The sequence below is a fragment of the Talpa occidentalis genome, unplaced genomic scaffold, assembly GCF_014898055.3.
Source record: "Talpa occidentalis isolate TD23 unplaced genomic scaffold, MPIMG_talOcc4v2.1 talOcc4.15, whole genome shotgun sequence".
Classification (NCBI taxonomy): domain Eukaryota; kingdom Metazoa; phylum Chordata; class Mammalia; order Eulipotyphla; family Talpidae; genus Talpa; species Talpa occidentalis.
Window position 1 is genome coordinate 80736814 of NW_023601543.1, and position 13370 is coordinate 80750183.

Here is a 13370-nt window from a genome sequence, read left to right on the forward strand (position 1 = left end):
AGATTTGCTATTGAGACAACCACAAAGCGAGCCAGTCTGTGGAGGGCAAGACGCAGCTCCTGGGTCTTCCTTCCAAACCCCAGGAGGCCCCATATCCCTCCCTCAGCCCCAGGAGGAAGTGCCGAAAAAATTGATATTGGCACTTGCTGTTTCTCAGTTCTGCCATTAAGTCCAAATCTGACAACGCAGTGAAATGTGATAGTGTACGAGCGGCTTAATGTTATCTGGTTGTATCTGGAAAGATCTAATCAGGGATGACTTATTAATAATAATAAAGGGATAGAAATAATTAGTGTAAAGGACTAACGTTACTCACGTTGTCTAATGATGGGATCAGAGAAAGTATTTAATGAGAAGGATCGATTCCTGGACAGTCATTCTGTGCCTCAATGCTCAACTGATTTTCTGCAGAATTTGATTCAGTTGCACAAATATTCAGTGAGGACCTACGATATGTCAGATTCACGCTAAAGACTGGGAAATTTTTTAAAAAATAATAGGATTAATGGTGGAAGGCATGTCCGTAAGAGGTTAGACAGGATGTACGGTTATGAGTGGCTGGAGGGGAGGGGACATAGGACATTACAGGACTCCTGCCTGATCTAGCTGCAAAGGAAAGGCAGGAATGTTAAGGGGGATTTCCGAAAGGCAGCTTGCACTAGAAATTTGTTAAAGAAGAACTTTTTAGCCAACCACAAAATTACAGTGAACAGTAAGAATGCCAGAAACTGGAGGATACCCATGGTCACCCTTCATTGTAAGTGGCACAGTACGGGCTGTATTGTAAATGGCAGAGTACGGGCTGCTGATGACCCAGGAGGGATTTCTAGAAGTCATCGCACTAGTGTGTCAGTAGGTTAACTCTTTCATTAAAAGGAACACTAGGGGCCCTCCCTGATGGCGCAGTGGGTTGAGCGCCGTGCTGTGAAGCTGTCTGCAGCCTCTGCAGCGTGGGCTCGATTCTTGGCCGGCCAGGGAGATACCCACATGGCATGGTAGACCTCTCCTGTCGCACCCACTGCTCCCCTCAGCAGTGTATTTCAGTCAGTCTGCCTGTTCTGTTCCCCACTCTGTCTCTGGAGAATCCTCTCACCCTCCCACGCCTCTGGCCTGTGCCCCAGTTCTTGTATAAATAAATAAACCTAAAAAAAAAAAAAAAGGAACACTAGGGACAGGGGAAAGGGAGAAGCCACACACACGTGGAAGAAAATCAATTGAAAACATTTGTCACTTTATTTCTCCATCTTGATAGTGACATTAAAATATTTATTTGGATTTTAATACCTTTGCAAAATGCCATTCCATAAAAGAGGGTGGGAATTTAGAACAGAGACACTTGCTGTCACCATCTGTTTCCCCAGCAAGCACCGAAAGGCCAAAAAAGCTGGCATGCCTACTTCTGCTTCCCTAATTTAGGGGGTTCTTAGTCTCCTTGTCCTAATTAGAATGGTTAGAAGGCACTGACAAGTAGCCAGAGTCAAAAAAGTTGACTCCTGTATGTCTATCCCTGGCTTTCTCAGGACTGTGACTGTGAGAGAACTAAAAAGTGAAATATTTTTTGACTTGCTTCCCCAGGACACAGGCTGTAGGAGGAGGAAGAGAGTGTGGGTGGGAGTCGGGGTCCCCACACTGCACCTGACCTGCCGTGAGCAATTTTATCTCTCCAAGCCTCTGCGCTCCCCTGTGGAATGAAGAGTCCTGTGGGGAAGGTTCTGGATGATTGGGTGGGAGACAAGGATGACGGCCATCCTGCCAGGCACCGGGTAGTTCTGAACATGAAACAGTGCCCCAGATCCCACAAATACCACCCGAATTTTTCATAAAGGAGAAAGCCTAGAACCTATTTCTGAGTCAAACCGAATTCCCTTTTAATTACAATTGCAACTTTGGGTTTTTTTCCGCTTGTGTTTATTATACGCAGAATGCACCGGTTTTGGGGTAGTGTCCCTCTGCCCTGACCTCTCCATTGGCCTAGGCTGTTGGTTCAGAATGGCTTCTGATCATCTGCACTTAATGCAAACCTACTTTTGATAGGCGCAGACATCTCACTGCGGTGAGTGTAGTTGTCCCGGGGCCTTTGCATATTGCAAATATTGTTATTATTGTTATAAATCATTTCCCTTTTATTCTTACATTTAGACCATACCACTGTTTTCATTTGTGTGTCTAGGCAGCTTCCAGCACCCTTGAATCTCCCTTCAGGGCATTTCCAAGTGCTGGCTATCACAAGGGAGGCAAGAAGCTCTGGATGGGACAAGCTCTGACTTCTCTCCCTGAAAAGCCCCCCAAGCTGGGGATCAGTCACCTCTGCGCAGGGCTTGCAGGCTCTGCCGGGCGTGGCGGTGCAGCTCCTCCACGCAGGGCGGCCTCGTGGCCGGGAGGAAGATGTTTCTCTGCTGGTGCCACGGCGCTCGGTAGTACACGCTCAGCTTGCTCTCGGCGTCCAGGTTGGAGACGGCTGCAAGACAGAGAGGGGACAGACCATTATAGCTCGCCGCCTTAACTTGTGTGTTCAGCAGACTCTGGGAGGGTGGGGGTCGGGGGGAGCCCGGGTAGAGAGGGTCCAGACTGCTGCCTTCTCCTTGGAATTCACTCCAGGCTGGAGAAAGGTTTGACGCTCACAATAAGGATGGGGGCAACCTTTGCCCCCAAGCTAAGATATGAGAGACCCCAGGACACCAACCATCTGCTGTGATTGGCTAATTTACTCTCCACACCTTTACTTCGCATTCTCAGAGATGCTCATCAGTCTGGACAAGCACTGGCCCACCATGCTTGGGGGCGGAGGGGGGTGGGGGGGTCCTACCTTCCAGGAAAAGAAAGGAAACCTCCACAGTAAATGGAAAAGTCTGCCCCCGCACCAGTCGTCGGGACGAAGGGACTCAGAAGTACAGTTCGATACCTTTGCTCCCAGATGCCCTCCTGAGCTTTGGCCCACCCTTTGCTCTGCTTTCTGTCTGCTGTGACCTCTGGCCTCACTATTTTACCTTATCCGGCTCTCCACCCGCCAACTGCACTGTCTGCCATCTTTCAAAGCATCGCTTAGTTTCCGAAGTGTCACCCAGCATTAAAGAAAGCATTACAGGTCAAGGGAGGGAAACCACAGCCAAGGCTGGCGAGGAGGGGGGCACGGTGCTTCGCAACTCATCCAAGGGTCTGGAAGGAGCGGCACCCCCCACCCCTGATACAGCACGTAACCCACACCGTCTCCACACACACTGAGCCTAGCATGGAGATCACCCATGAGGACAAGATACATTCTGATGGACAGAGCTGCTCCCAGCAGGAGGGAACGGCCCACCGCACAGGGGGCCTCCTGAGCACCTGTGGCCAGCCAGCCTCAAGAATGGCGACCCCCAGCCCTGCCTGCCTGTGAGGCTCAGATGAGGTGTGGGACGCCGTGGGGAGGAAAGTGCAGAGGCCATATGTGGATCGAGTGCCCTGTTCCCTCTCTCCTGTGTTATGTATGCTGAAGGCAGAGGCTTTCATGACTTTGGAGGAATTCCCTGGTTCTGTGACTAGGATTGTCTTAAAAGTCAGCATCTCCCTGGAGACAGTGGTCAAGACAAGCTCAACAGGGCAGAGGTCATTACCAAATCCAACAGAGGTGGCCACGAATTCACATGCACATGACAGCTGGAGAAGGGATGGAACAGAAAGCCTGCCTGGTGGAAGGAAGAGGCAGGAAGGTCAGAGGGCAGCCCCAGAAGTAGAGGGGCTTCTGAGCCCCTCCTTTCTCGTGCCCATCCGACAGGAAGGTGGGAACCAGGATTCGGGGCGAGGTGCAGGTGACTTGGTGGTAGACCAGGAGACTCGTGAGTTTCTGAATCCCTCAGCATTACTCACGAGAAGCCCAGGGCGTTAACTCTTGATAGCCCCTCAGAGACCAGGTCAAGAGACCTCACTCTTCAGTCTTCCGTGGGGAAGAGCTAAGCTCCCGCCGTTCACCTCAGTGTTATTCTAAAGAAAAGCCTTGTCAAAACACAGATTCCTGGGCTTCAACCAAGACTCCCTGAAGCAGGGTTTCTGACAAAGAGGCCTGGCAATCCATATATCTGAAAAGTACCCCCCAGATTATTTATTTTATGGTCAGGCAAATTTGAGAAACACAAGATGTTATCTGATGACACCCTGGAGTCACGGCGTGAAGGGAGAGGGCAATGCGGGCGAAGGGAAGAGACGGCAGAAAATAATAACTTCCCCCGGCCCCGTCCTCACTTTCCAGCAGCTCTTACGTCCCAGCACGACGCGTGGCCCTGGGATGGCGCAGAACAGAGCACGCCAGGGTCCCTGCCGCGGGGCGCATCCGTTCTCTGGTTCTAGGTGAAAATGGTTTAGACGCAATTCTAGCTGGAAGCGACAGGCTGGGAGAAGTGACCTCTTCGTGGGGCAGCTGGCAGACTCCTGCTTTAGTGTTCCACGTCCCCGCAAGAGGGCCCGAGGCCTCGACGCCAAAGGCCCTGAACCCCGGAAAGGTCGTGCCCACTCCGCCACCTCCACCTCTCTGCAGTAGGCAATCCCAAACGAAAGGCTAAGTTCACATATCATAAAAGAAAAGCAAAGACGTTCATCAAATATTAAATTAAGTCAAGTTCTCTGCAAGCCTATTTTTGTGCCCTTTCTTTGCTGCTGCTCTAAACACATTCTTACGGCACCACGGGGCCTGCCAGCGCTGCGTGTCCGGGCGGCTGAGTTCTGCCCACTGCTAGGACTGTGGGCTCGCAGGTGCGAAGACTGACACCTGAGTTCCTGCTCAGGCAGCCAAGTCGTGGTTCCTGGGAAGAGCCAGCTCTCACCAGGACAAGCTTCGGGGCCCGGTGTCCTCACCTCTTCTCGTCCAAAGCCTTTGTCTGCTGAGAAGCTACGATGGATTTCTGCCACACATTAGCAGGAGAACAGTTCACTCATTAGCTGCCGCGACAGGGTTTACCTCTTAGACAGAGAAGGAAGGAAACTCTTGAATGCCTTTGCCTTCAGTTTTGTCCTTTGGTTAAGAGCATTAACTAGTACTATGTGTCCACTGGAGGCAGACAGACGGGCACTAATGGAGCTCTGCCAGGGCGAACTATCCATTCACTTCCTTAAAAAGTCTATTCCTTTTCCTAAGCAACAGTTCACCGAAAGTTGAATCCACGCATCCATAAGCTCCTGTGCCGCGGCCACTGCCGGGCGGTCCCAGCCTCTGTTCACCCGGCCCCTTTTGCCTCTTGGCTTAACACTATTACCAAAGCTGGGCCATGCAAGATGGCAGGTTTAGTCCCCCCAGTAATGTTCTTTCTCATAAATGACACAGAAAGAAGTGAGACGTCTCTCCTCCGCTGGTGGGAGGCCCCTCGAGGTAGGCAGAGTTCCAGGAGGTCCTCCCTGTTCCTGCCCCCTGGGGCACGTGCCTGCACAGCCCCTTCCCTTAGAGTAGAGGGGAAATCTGTGAATTCGGCTCATGACATGGCAAAGGGGATTTTAAGGTCCCCACTCCGTTGACTTTGAATACATTGGGAGATGACTGATCTAGGTGGGTCTGGTCTAATCAGGTGAGCCCTTCAAAAAAGACACAAAGTAGGGGAGACACTGTTTGTGTTTTTTTTTTTTTTTTTTTTTTTTTTGGCCTTGGAGAAGCACACTGTGGCCTGGTAAGCAGCCATATGGCAGGATATGGTGGGTGGTCCTAGATGCTGAGGACCTCAGGCTTACAAGCCTCGGAGAACTGAATTCAGTCAGGCCCTTCGTAAAAGCTAAACTGTGCCCAGATTCCTGACCTGTGGAACTTGCGAGATAATCAATGGTGTTTTAAGCAGCTAAATTCGCGGTAGTTTATTACCAGGTACTAGAAAACCAATACTCCCCCACTATTTTAACTGTTTGCCTGGCCTGGGGCTTGTCCCTCCTCTCTCTAGCCCTGCTCCCCAAGGAAGGGGCAGCTGCTGGCACAGTTTACAATGGGGAATAGGGTGGTTGGTCTCCTTATGTGCCCGTATCGCTGCTCCTGTCCGAGCTTGTGGGCTCCTGCAGGAAGCTCTAACCCACGGCATGATGTGCACGGTATCCTCACGCCCCCCACCCCCGCTTCCATTCTGCAGCTAAGGAAACGGAAGCTCAGAGTAGGTAAGTAATTCCCAAGGTCACATACCTGCTAAGTGGAAGATCTGGGATTAGAAACCATCTCTGGCTTCCAAGCTGCTGTTCTTTCCCAAACTAATATTGACATAAGTTTGTCTAAACTCAGGCCGATTGGGGGGCGCGTGGAGCGGGCTGTCGGCCACATCCAGAGCATCTAGTGCTCGTCCAAACCAAAACAAAGGAGTTAGCATCGCTGCTCTCTGATTCAGCCATGGCATGGGGGAGTCTTTCAGAAAGTGCCGGGAAGACCTGCCAGGGAAGGCTTGTCCAGGAACACAGACGGCACCGCGAATAGACTCTACCACCAAAGTGCCGCAAGAAAATGCCAGCATCGGCCAGGTCCACTGGCAGCGAAGTCTTTATAGACTGAACTTAGTTCATTACCCTGTGAAACTCTCGAGATAATGGAATTGTCTAGACCTTGATTCATAGTGATGTATTGAAAGCCTGGTTATGGTCACTGGGTTTGTCTGAAATGAGCTGACGTGGAGGTAGGAAAGCTAGTGGCCCCGCTACTCTCTTGGAAAAACCAGGCCCATTTCTAGGGCTGGAGGAGGCTCCGGCTTAGGAACTGTTGGGAAGGGGAAAAACTGGGGACAGATACAATCTGGCGCCAGGCCTCATCAGCCCCAGCCTCCCCCAGCCCTGCTGGGGTTGGTACTTGCTTACTATCACCTCTCCCGGCCCCCTGAGCATCTCAGGGCCTTCAAGCTCTATGACCCCAAGCAGGAGGGCAAAGGGCTGATTCTCCGACCTCCAGTGTCCACCCCTGAGGCTGATGGTCTCCCCATACTGCTGTTTCTCCCTTGTCCCAGGCTGTCGACAACTCCAGAGCGGGACTATGACAGCTGAACAAAGTTTGAATGTGAGGGGTGGTGAAAATTTCAGAAAAAAATGTGCCAGGTGATTTAGAAATGGAATTCCTATCCCTCAGGAGAGAGAAGGGGCCTAAAAGAATGCTCTCAGGATGGACTCCCCACACAGGCCTTGCCGACTCTGTCCTTCCTGCCCTTCCACCCTCGACAGCCCATCACACAACTTTCTTCTGGGAACGCACCCCTCCACCGACCATCCAGTCTGCCGGCCTGTGACAGAAAGCAGTAAGGAGTGAGCGCAGCCAGAGAGTAACGTGCATCTGAACTGGTCAGGACTGCCGACGCCACCCGGGGCCCTGCTAGGCCGAGTCGAGCCTCAGCAGCCAAATGGAGCCCTACTCAAGCCCTCTACGGCTGCTGCCCAAATTCTCTGCTCTGTTGGGGGGCAGTGGAGGGGATTGCTCCCAGTGAAACACCTCATTCCCACCTGCCCCTGCTCCCGCGGTGACCGTTCCCTTGCACACTCTGCTTGGCGACACGAGGGAGGATTAGCAGGGGCCCGACAGCTGCGGCATTGCCCACCTCAGGGGCCAGGTTCCACAGCCTGCCCCGATGGGCGTCCTTTTCTGTTGAATCACAGCAGTTCAGACTTGTTCCTCACCACGGACAAAGCATCCACCTCGGACCCCTCTGCTTCAGAAACATCTAGGCTTCCCAACAAGTCGCAGCGCCCTGAAAGAGCCCCACACCCACAGACTAGAACACGTTGCTGTATTTCTTTATGCACTAAAAGGACCTAGAACGGGCTTTCCCCCTCGAAATATTTCTCTCACCTTCTAAAACAAATTCACTTCACACCAGGAGGAGCACTGAATCATGGCGGTTGCTATTGCCCCTTTAATGTCCACCTCCTGTGCAAAGACGGAGAAGCGTGGGCTGGACTCGTAGTTCCATGTCCTTGTGCACATCATGGCTCGGCCCAGGGTCAAGTTTACAGTGAGGGTTGGAGTCCAGCTCGGAGTCCCGCCCGCTCTGCATGTACCTCTACGAGGCACCAACATCAAGAGAGGTCGCCTCACCCACCGGAAAGACCATGCGGGCCAGCTGTGGCAGGGCACAGGGGGAAGTCCCTGGGCGCCAGGATGGAAAGGTGGGCACTGAGCCAGCAGCAGTGGATCTAGAACGAGTGAGCAACCCCTGTCGGCCTCTGTACCCTCTGCTAGCAAGCGGGGAGCACACAGCCTTCAGAGAGTGGTCTGAGCAGCCAACGAAATGACAAAGTCCTTGTGTGTCACTGCTTGTGAAAGATGAGTCCCTTCTCTGGACCAAGAGGCCGGGACTGGGGTCCAAGTGCAAAAAAGACCAAAGTCTGGAGCCTTCCTAGTTTCTTTTTCTCTTTATTTTCCTGTCTTCTTGGTGAGTGAAGTATAAACAAGATGAGGCCACAGAAAGCACTCGGGGTGGGGGCGGCGGGGCTTACATTCTGGAAACTGGAAGGAAGGTTGCCCACAGTCAGGGAGCCTGTGGCCTCTCTGACGGGGGCGGGGGGGGGGGCTGCCCCCTATCTGAAGCTGGTTGCATTGGGCCGAGTTCAGCCTACTGACTTGGACATGCTGGCTCTCTGAGTCCCTGTCAGGCCGCCACACTATCCATTCTCCTTAGAAGCGGTTTGTAATTTATTTGTTTATCTTCAGGTCATTCTATTGCCATGTTCTACACCGTGCATTTCCCCCAGAATGTAAGCACGTAGCCATCTGTCACAGCTCAGCTATTGTTTTAAGGAAATTCCTTTAGGCATCCAGCAGAGTCATTGGATTCTGTTGCTGGAAGGGACCTTGGAAATTACGGAATTCTGTGTTTTTTCAAACCGCGGGGCATGACCCATTAGTGGATTGTGAGATCCATTCAGCAGATCAAGACTAGCATTTTTAAAAACAATGAAACAGAATACAGTCAAACAGAAAATACCAAGGCGCGCTGCACGTAGTAAGTATTGTTTTGCGAAGCTATTGTTTCTGTCACCTGTGGGTGCATGTGTGTATCTGTGTACACTGCCTTGTGAGGCGCAAATGCGGTTCACGCTCTGGGTATTGTCAACACGCTGAAAGCTGTTTAGGCCGCCCCTCTCATGTACTGCGGAGGAAATCGAAGCGCAAGGATTTGACCCAAGATCATAGAGCTGATTTTCAGAAAAGGCGAAAACAAAAGCTCAGGCCTCCTGAGCCCGGGTCCATGCTTCCCCCTTGCAGCCTCTTCCTCCCGTGCCGATGTTCAGCCTGCCCTCTGGGCCCTTCATCTCTCTCAGTCGTCACTTGCTGCCTATCCCATCTATTAGGTTGGCCTTTCTCCCAAAACCTACCCTCAACTGTTCTCTAAGAAACCAGCCATTTTTGTTTTAGGATTCAGGCGCGCTTGGGCCCAGGGAGCAAACAAGTTAGTTCCCCAGGAGGCCGCCTGCTGCCTGTCAGCAGACCTCGTACTGAGTGGCACTCAAAGAGCAAGGCCCAGGGTAGGTATTAGATTGAGTCTATTAAATTAGTGATGGTCCCCTGTTCTGACCTACAAAGTCTATCTCAACTAGCTCGACCTAGTAACTAGATCACCCCCTCCCTGTCAGCTTCACCAGGGGGGTCATTGTGCTGTTGCTGGTAAAGAGCTCGATTTCCAGCAACCTGGACCGAAAACAACCATCACCAAGTCATGACCCACTTGTGCCAGCTGTCAGGCCACGCGTGCCTGTGCTTGAGTCAGAGCGCAAGAAGCCCTGCTTCACCAGCCCCACACCCCGTCCAGAAATGCCGGCAGTTTTCTAAGTTTGAAAACAAGTTAAAATACAGAAAAAATGATCCTGATCAGAAGTAGGAATTTGTATCTCAGGAGCACCAAATGGAGAGTTAAGAAATGCTTCCAAGGTCCAGAAAAGGGTGAATGTCACAAATCTGTTTTCATTATTTGCAAAGAACCTATCGAGGCTGCTCCAGCGAGTGTCGTCCTCAGTCATCTCGGTTCCTTGCAAGCCGCGGAGGGAAAGGAAGGAAGCACATAAAGACTAATACGGGGTGAAAAGCCCCTTCACTCCTGCCCACGTAACTGATGCGATGCTGTGAACACAGGCACACGTGACATCCAGGGCAGAAAAAAGCATGTGAAATCACCTTTCCATCCAGGAGACACAGCACACTGTGCCTGGATGCAAGAGGCGGCGGGACTGTTTTCCTACACGGCGTACAAAGCCGCCCTCGTCCTCCTGGGCAGATGTCCTTGGCTCAGTGAACTCGTGAAGCAGTAAGAATTAACATGTGACATCCAATTATTTATGCTAATACATCTCTTCTCCTAGAAGAGGTTAGTCTCTGAAAATTTACTTAGAGATCACCAGCATGGATGGAAAATTTTAAAATACTTACAAAAAGGCCCCACATGCCACCTCCACTGCACTTACTTAGAATTATTACTTGCTAATTAGTATCTTTGTAGGTAGGAGAGAAGTGATGCCCTTTATTGGGCCAACAAAGCAGCTATAAATACACGAGCCTGCAAACCAAAAGCATTCTTTTCCAAGGACCTTTCCACCCCAAAAGCTAGATATTTATAATGAGTTCTGTGCTTTCTATAAAAGACATTGTCTGAGCTACATACGTGGGGAATACTTAACACACAATATATTGAATCTGGCCTCAGAAAAGATGTGTTCTCTTGTGACTCAATTAGCCCGAGTCTAGCTGAGTCTGCAGTGATACCGAGGGAGGTTTGCTCTCCATGGACAGTTCTTTCCCTCTGTCTGCCTGTGGAAGACGGATTCTGAGAATGAAAAGAGGCGTTGGGTTCCCCCAGGACAGGCGTTGAGACAAAGGTTCAGGGACAAGTCTAGTTCATTTAGGGGGACATGCTCTGGAGCTACCGGTAGGGGGCGTGGGGAAGGAGAAGGGAAGCAAGTCAATAAGGGTGGCTCCTGAGCACGTTGTGGATGTGGGTAAGTGGGGTCAGATCCCCTTGGGAGCCCGTGCTGAACACACACCTTGGAGGCGAGGGAGCTGGAATATCTACCACTCCCTACCAGGCCCTGGTTGAAGGCTGCTGAGGCGCCAGAGCCATATTTTCCTTCTGGAAAAGTAGCCCACCCCATCCCCACCCCCCTGCCACCCCCCCACCCCCGCCAGAAAAAGTCCTTAGGCCGAGAACACAGATCCTGGGAAATGTCAACCAGTGCCTGTGCCCTGAATTGATAAGGGCAGGACACCAATAGTTTTGGGGTTTTAGGCATGTAACCCTCCCAGCACACAAGCACGTGTGTTTGGAATCCAGGGTATCTTGACTGTGCAGCTGGCTAATTTGAAAAGTCCTCCAAGGCCAAAGTAGCTTCAAATGGATTTGTTGTTCCAATCCCCGAGGGTGGCAGTGAAGAACCCTGCCAGAGGGCTCGAGATGCTGGCTGGAATGTCAGCTGGGAGGGCGCGGCCTGGAGGCCAGGCTGAGGAGACACTGCCTCCCTCAGGGCCACTCTGCCCACACCGGGGGCCCTGCATCCTGTGTGGAGCTGAGCAACCCACTGGACCTCTGGAGGCCTTTTCCACCCTTGTTGGGGTCTCAGGCATCATAAGGTGGCCCAGGTTCTTCCGGCATGTATGCTGCCGCAGACCTGGGAGCGGCCCTGTCTCGGGGAAGCCCTGGCTTCCCTCAGAGGCAACGGGCTGAGATGCACACCGCACACCAGGGTGTTTGTCATGGCCACGTGGCCACTGACTCTGGCCTTTTCCAGTAGACAGAGCTACAAAATATGTACATCTCAGACGGTGAAAATAAATCAGGAGTTTAAACCACCATTTCCAATTCAAATCTAAGATTACAGGTTTTAATTTAACTTCCTTGATTTTATAATTGATCTCTTTTCTCTTAGGCTGAAAATCATGATTCTTAATGACAGTGGAATAATTTCTTATTTGAATAGTCTCAAAATGACTACACTAAGACTACTGAATGCGGTGTAACGTTTCTTTTTGTTTTTCTTTTGTCTCTAGGATATATCTTCGATCAGAAATGTATAGGAAACGTTGTTTTGTTTAAAAGTCACGCGAGGGCCTCCCCAGTGGCACAGCGGTTGAGCACTGGGTTGCGAAGCTGCCCGCAGCCTCTGCAGCGCCGGTTCGATCCCTGGCCACCAGGCGAGGGTCCCACATGGCGCGCAGACCTCTCCTGCCGCGCCCGCTGCTCCCCTCAACAGTGTATTTTGTCAGTCTGCCTGTTCTGCTCCCAGCTCTGGCTCTGGTGAATTCTCTCACCCTCCCGCACTTCTGACTGTATCCAGTGCTTGTACAAATATATAAATTAAAATCTTAAAAAAAATAAAAAAATAAAAGACACGCGAAAGGACTGACAGTACTGAAGGCAGTGACCGCTAAGGGCCCATATGTTCCTTCGGCTCCACAACACGAGAAACCCGAGAGAAGTCCTCACGCCCCATTCGGGTGGAACTAGTCCATAAATAATTAAAATTCACCTAAAGATTCTGTGTTTTGAATTTACAGTTTATTTGAGAAAAACATCCAAGCCTGCTTGTCCGTCACACTCCTCTGCCTCACATGTTACAACTAGGCGTGCTTGCCCTTCTCCTCTTTTCTCTTGGGAACTCTGCCGCTGCCTCTCCTCAGAGGAGCTGGGCTGGCTTTGTTGAGTAAGAGCACAGAGAAGGCCATGTGGTGTGAGGAGAGCCTTTGATCTCCAGAAGACTTGAAAACTCAAGCCCGGAGGTCTTGGCATTTATCCCAGAGATCAAACACATGTGTTGGCACCTGCAGGGAAAAGGGAAATGAAGTCGCCTTTTTTGAATCCAGAGCCCAGGATGGAAACGCCATAAGCAATAGCAGAACCTACCAAAGGCCGTGGGCCCATCAGAAGCTCCGAGTAGCCTCGCTGGGGAGGCTGGGTGGGCCACACACACACAGATCAGACCACGTCACCTGCGAATGAGCCTAAAACCAAGACACTAGGCCGAACCCTTTGACAGTCCTATTTTTCGGTAGGCTAAAATAGTTGAACGTCGTCAGCTTCATATGGTTCAAATTTATCGTTCTTAAATTTAAGCAACTGAGGTTCAGAAACTCAGTCATCTTTCAAAATAGGAAATCCCACCCTACCTCCTGCTGCCAGGCTCGAGGCATGTCCGTCGTGTTTCTCTTCTCTGGTTGACTTGCTAAGCAGGCAGGCAGAGGTGAGAGAGGGGAGGAAGACGTGACAGCAGCCCACTGGCTGCACAGGGTCTAGGGGTCGCGGTGGAGAGCAAAGCCCTCCGCCCCGGCACTGGCCGACGTGGTTGCGAGCCTGGCCAGCGCCCCCTCCACCTCCTGACCTCCGAGCTTGCCGAGTCTCTGACTAATCTCCCTGGGGCCTGAAACGCAGGACATGTCACCTCGTATGTTCAAGGTCCTGTGCAGAGGTGCT

General features: G+C 51.5%; 1 protein-coding gene across 1 annotated transcript in view; it reads right to left on the bottom strand.

Moving 5' to 3' along the window:
* Positions 1 to 13370, bottom strand: part of NHS (NHS actin remodeling regulator) — a 275890-nt gene that overhangs the window by 42182 nt on the left and 220338 nt on the right. The window contains 1 exon segment of the mRNA XM_054695827.1: positions 2306 to 2458. Coding sequence (XP_054551802.1) covers positions 2306 to 2458 — 153 coding nt within the window.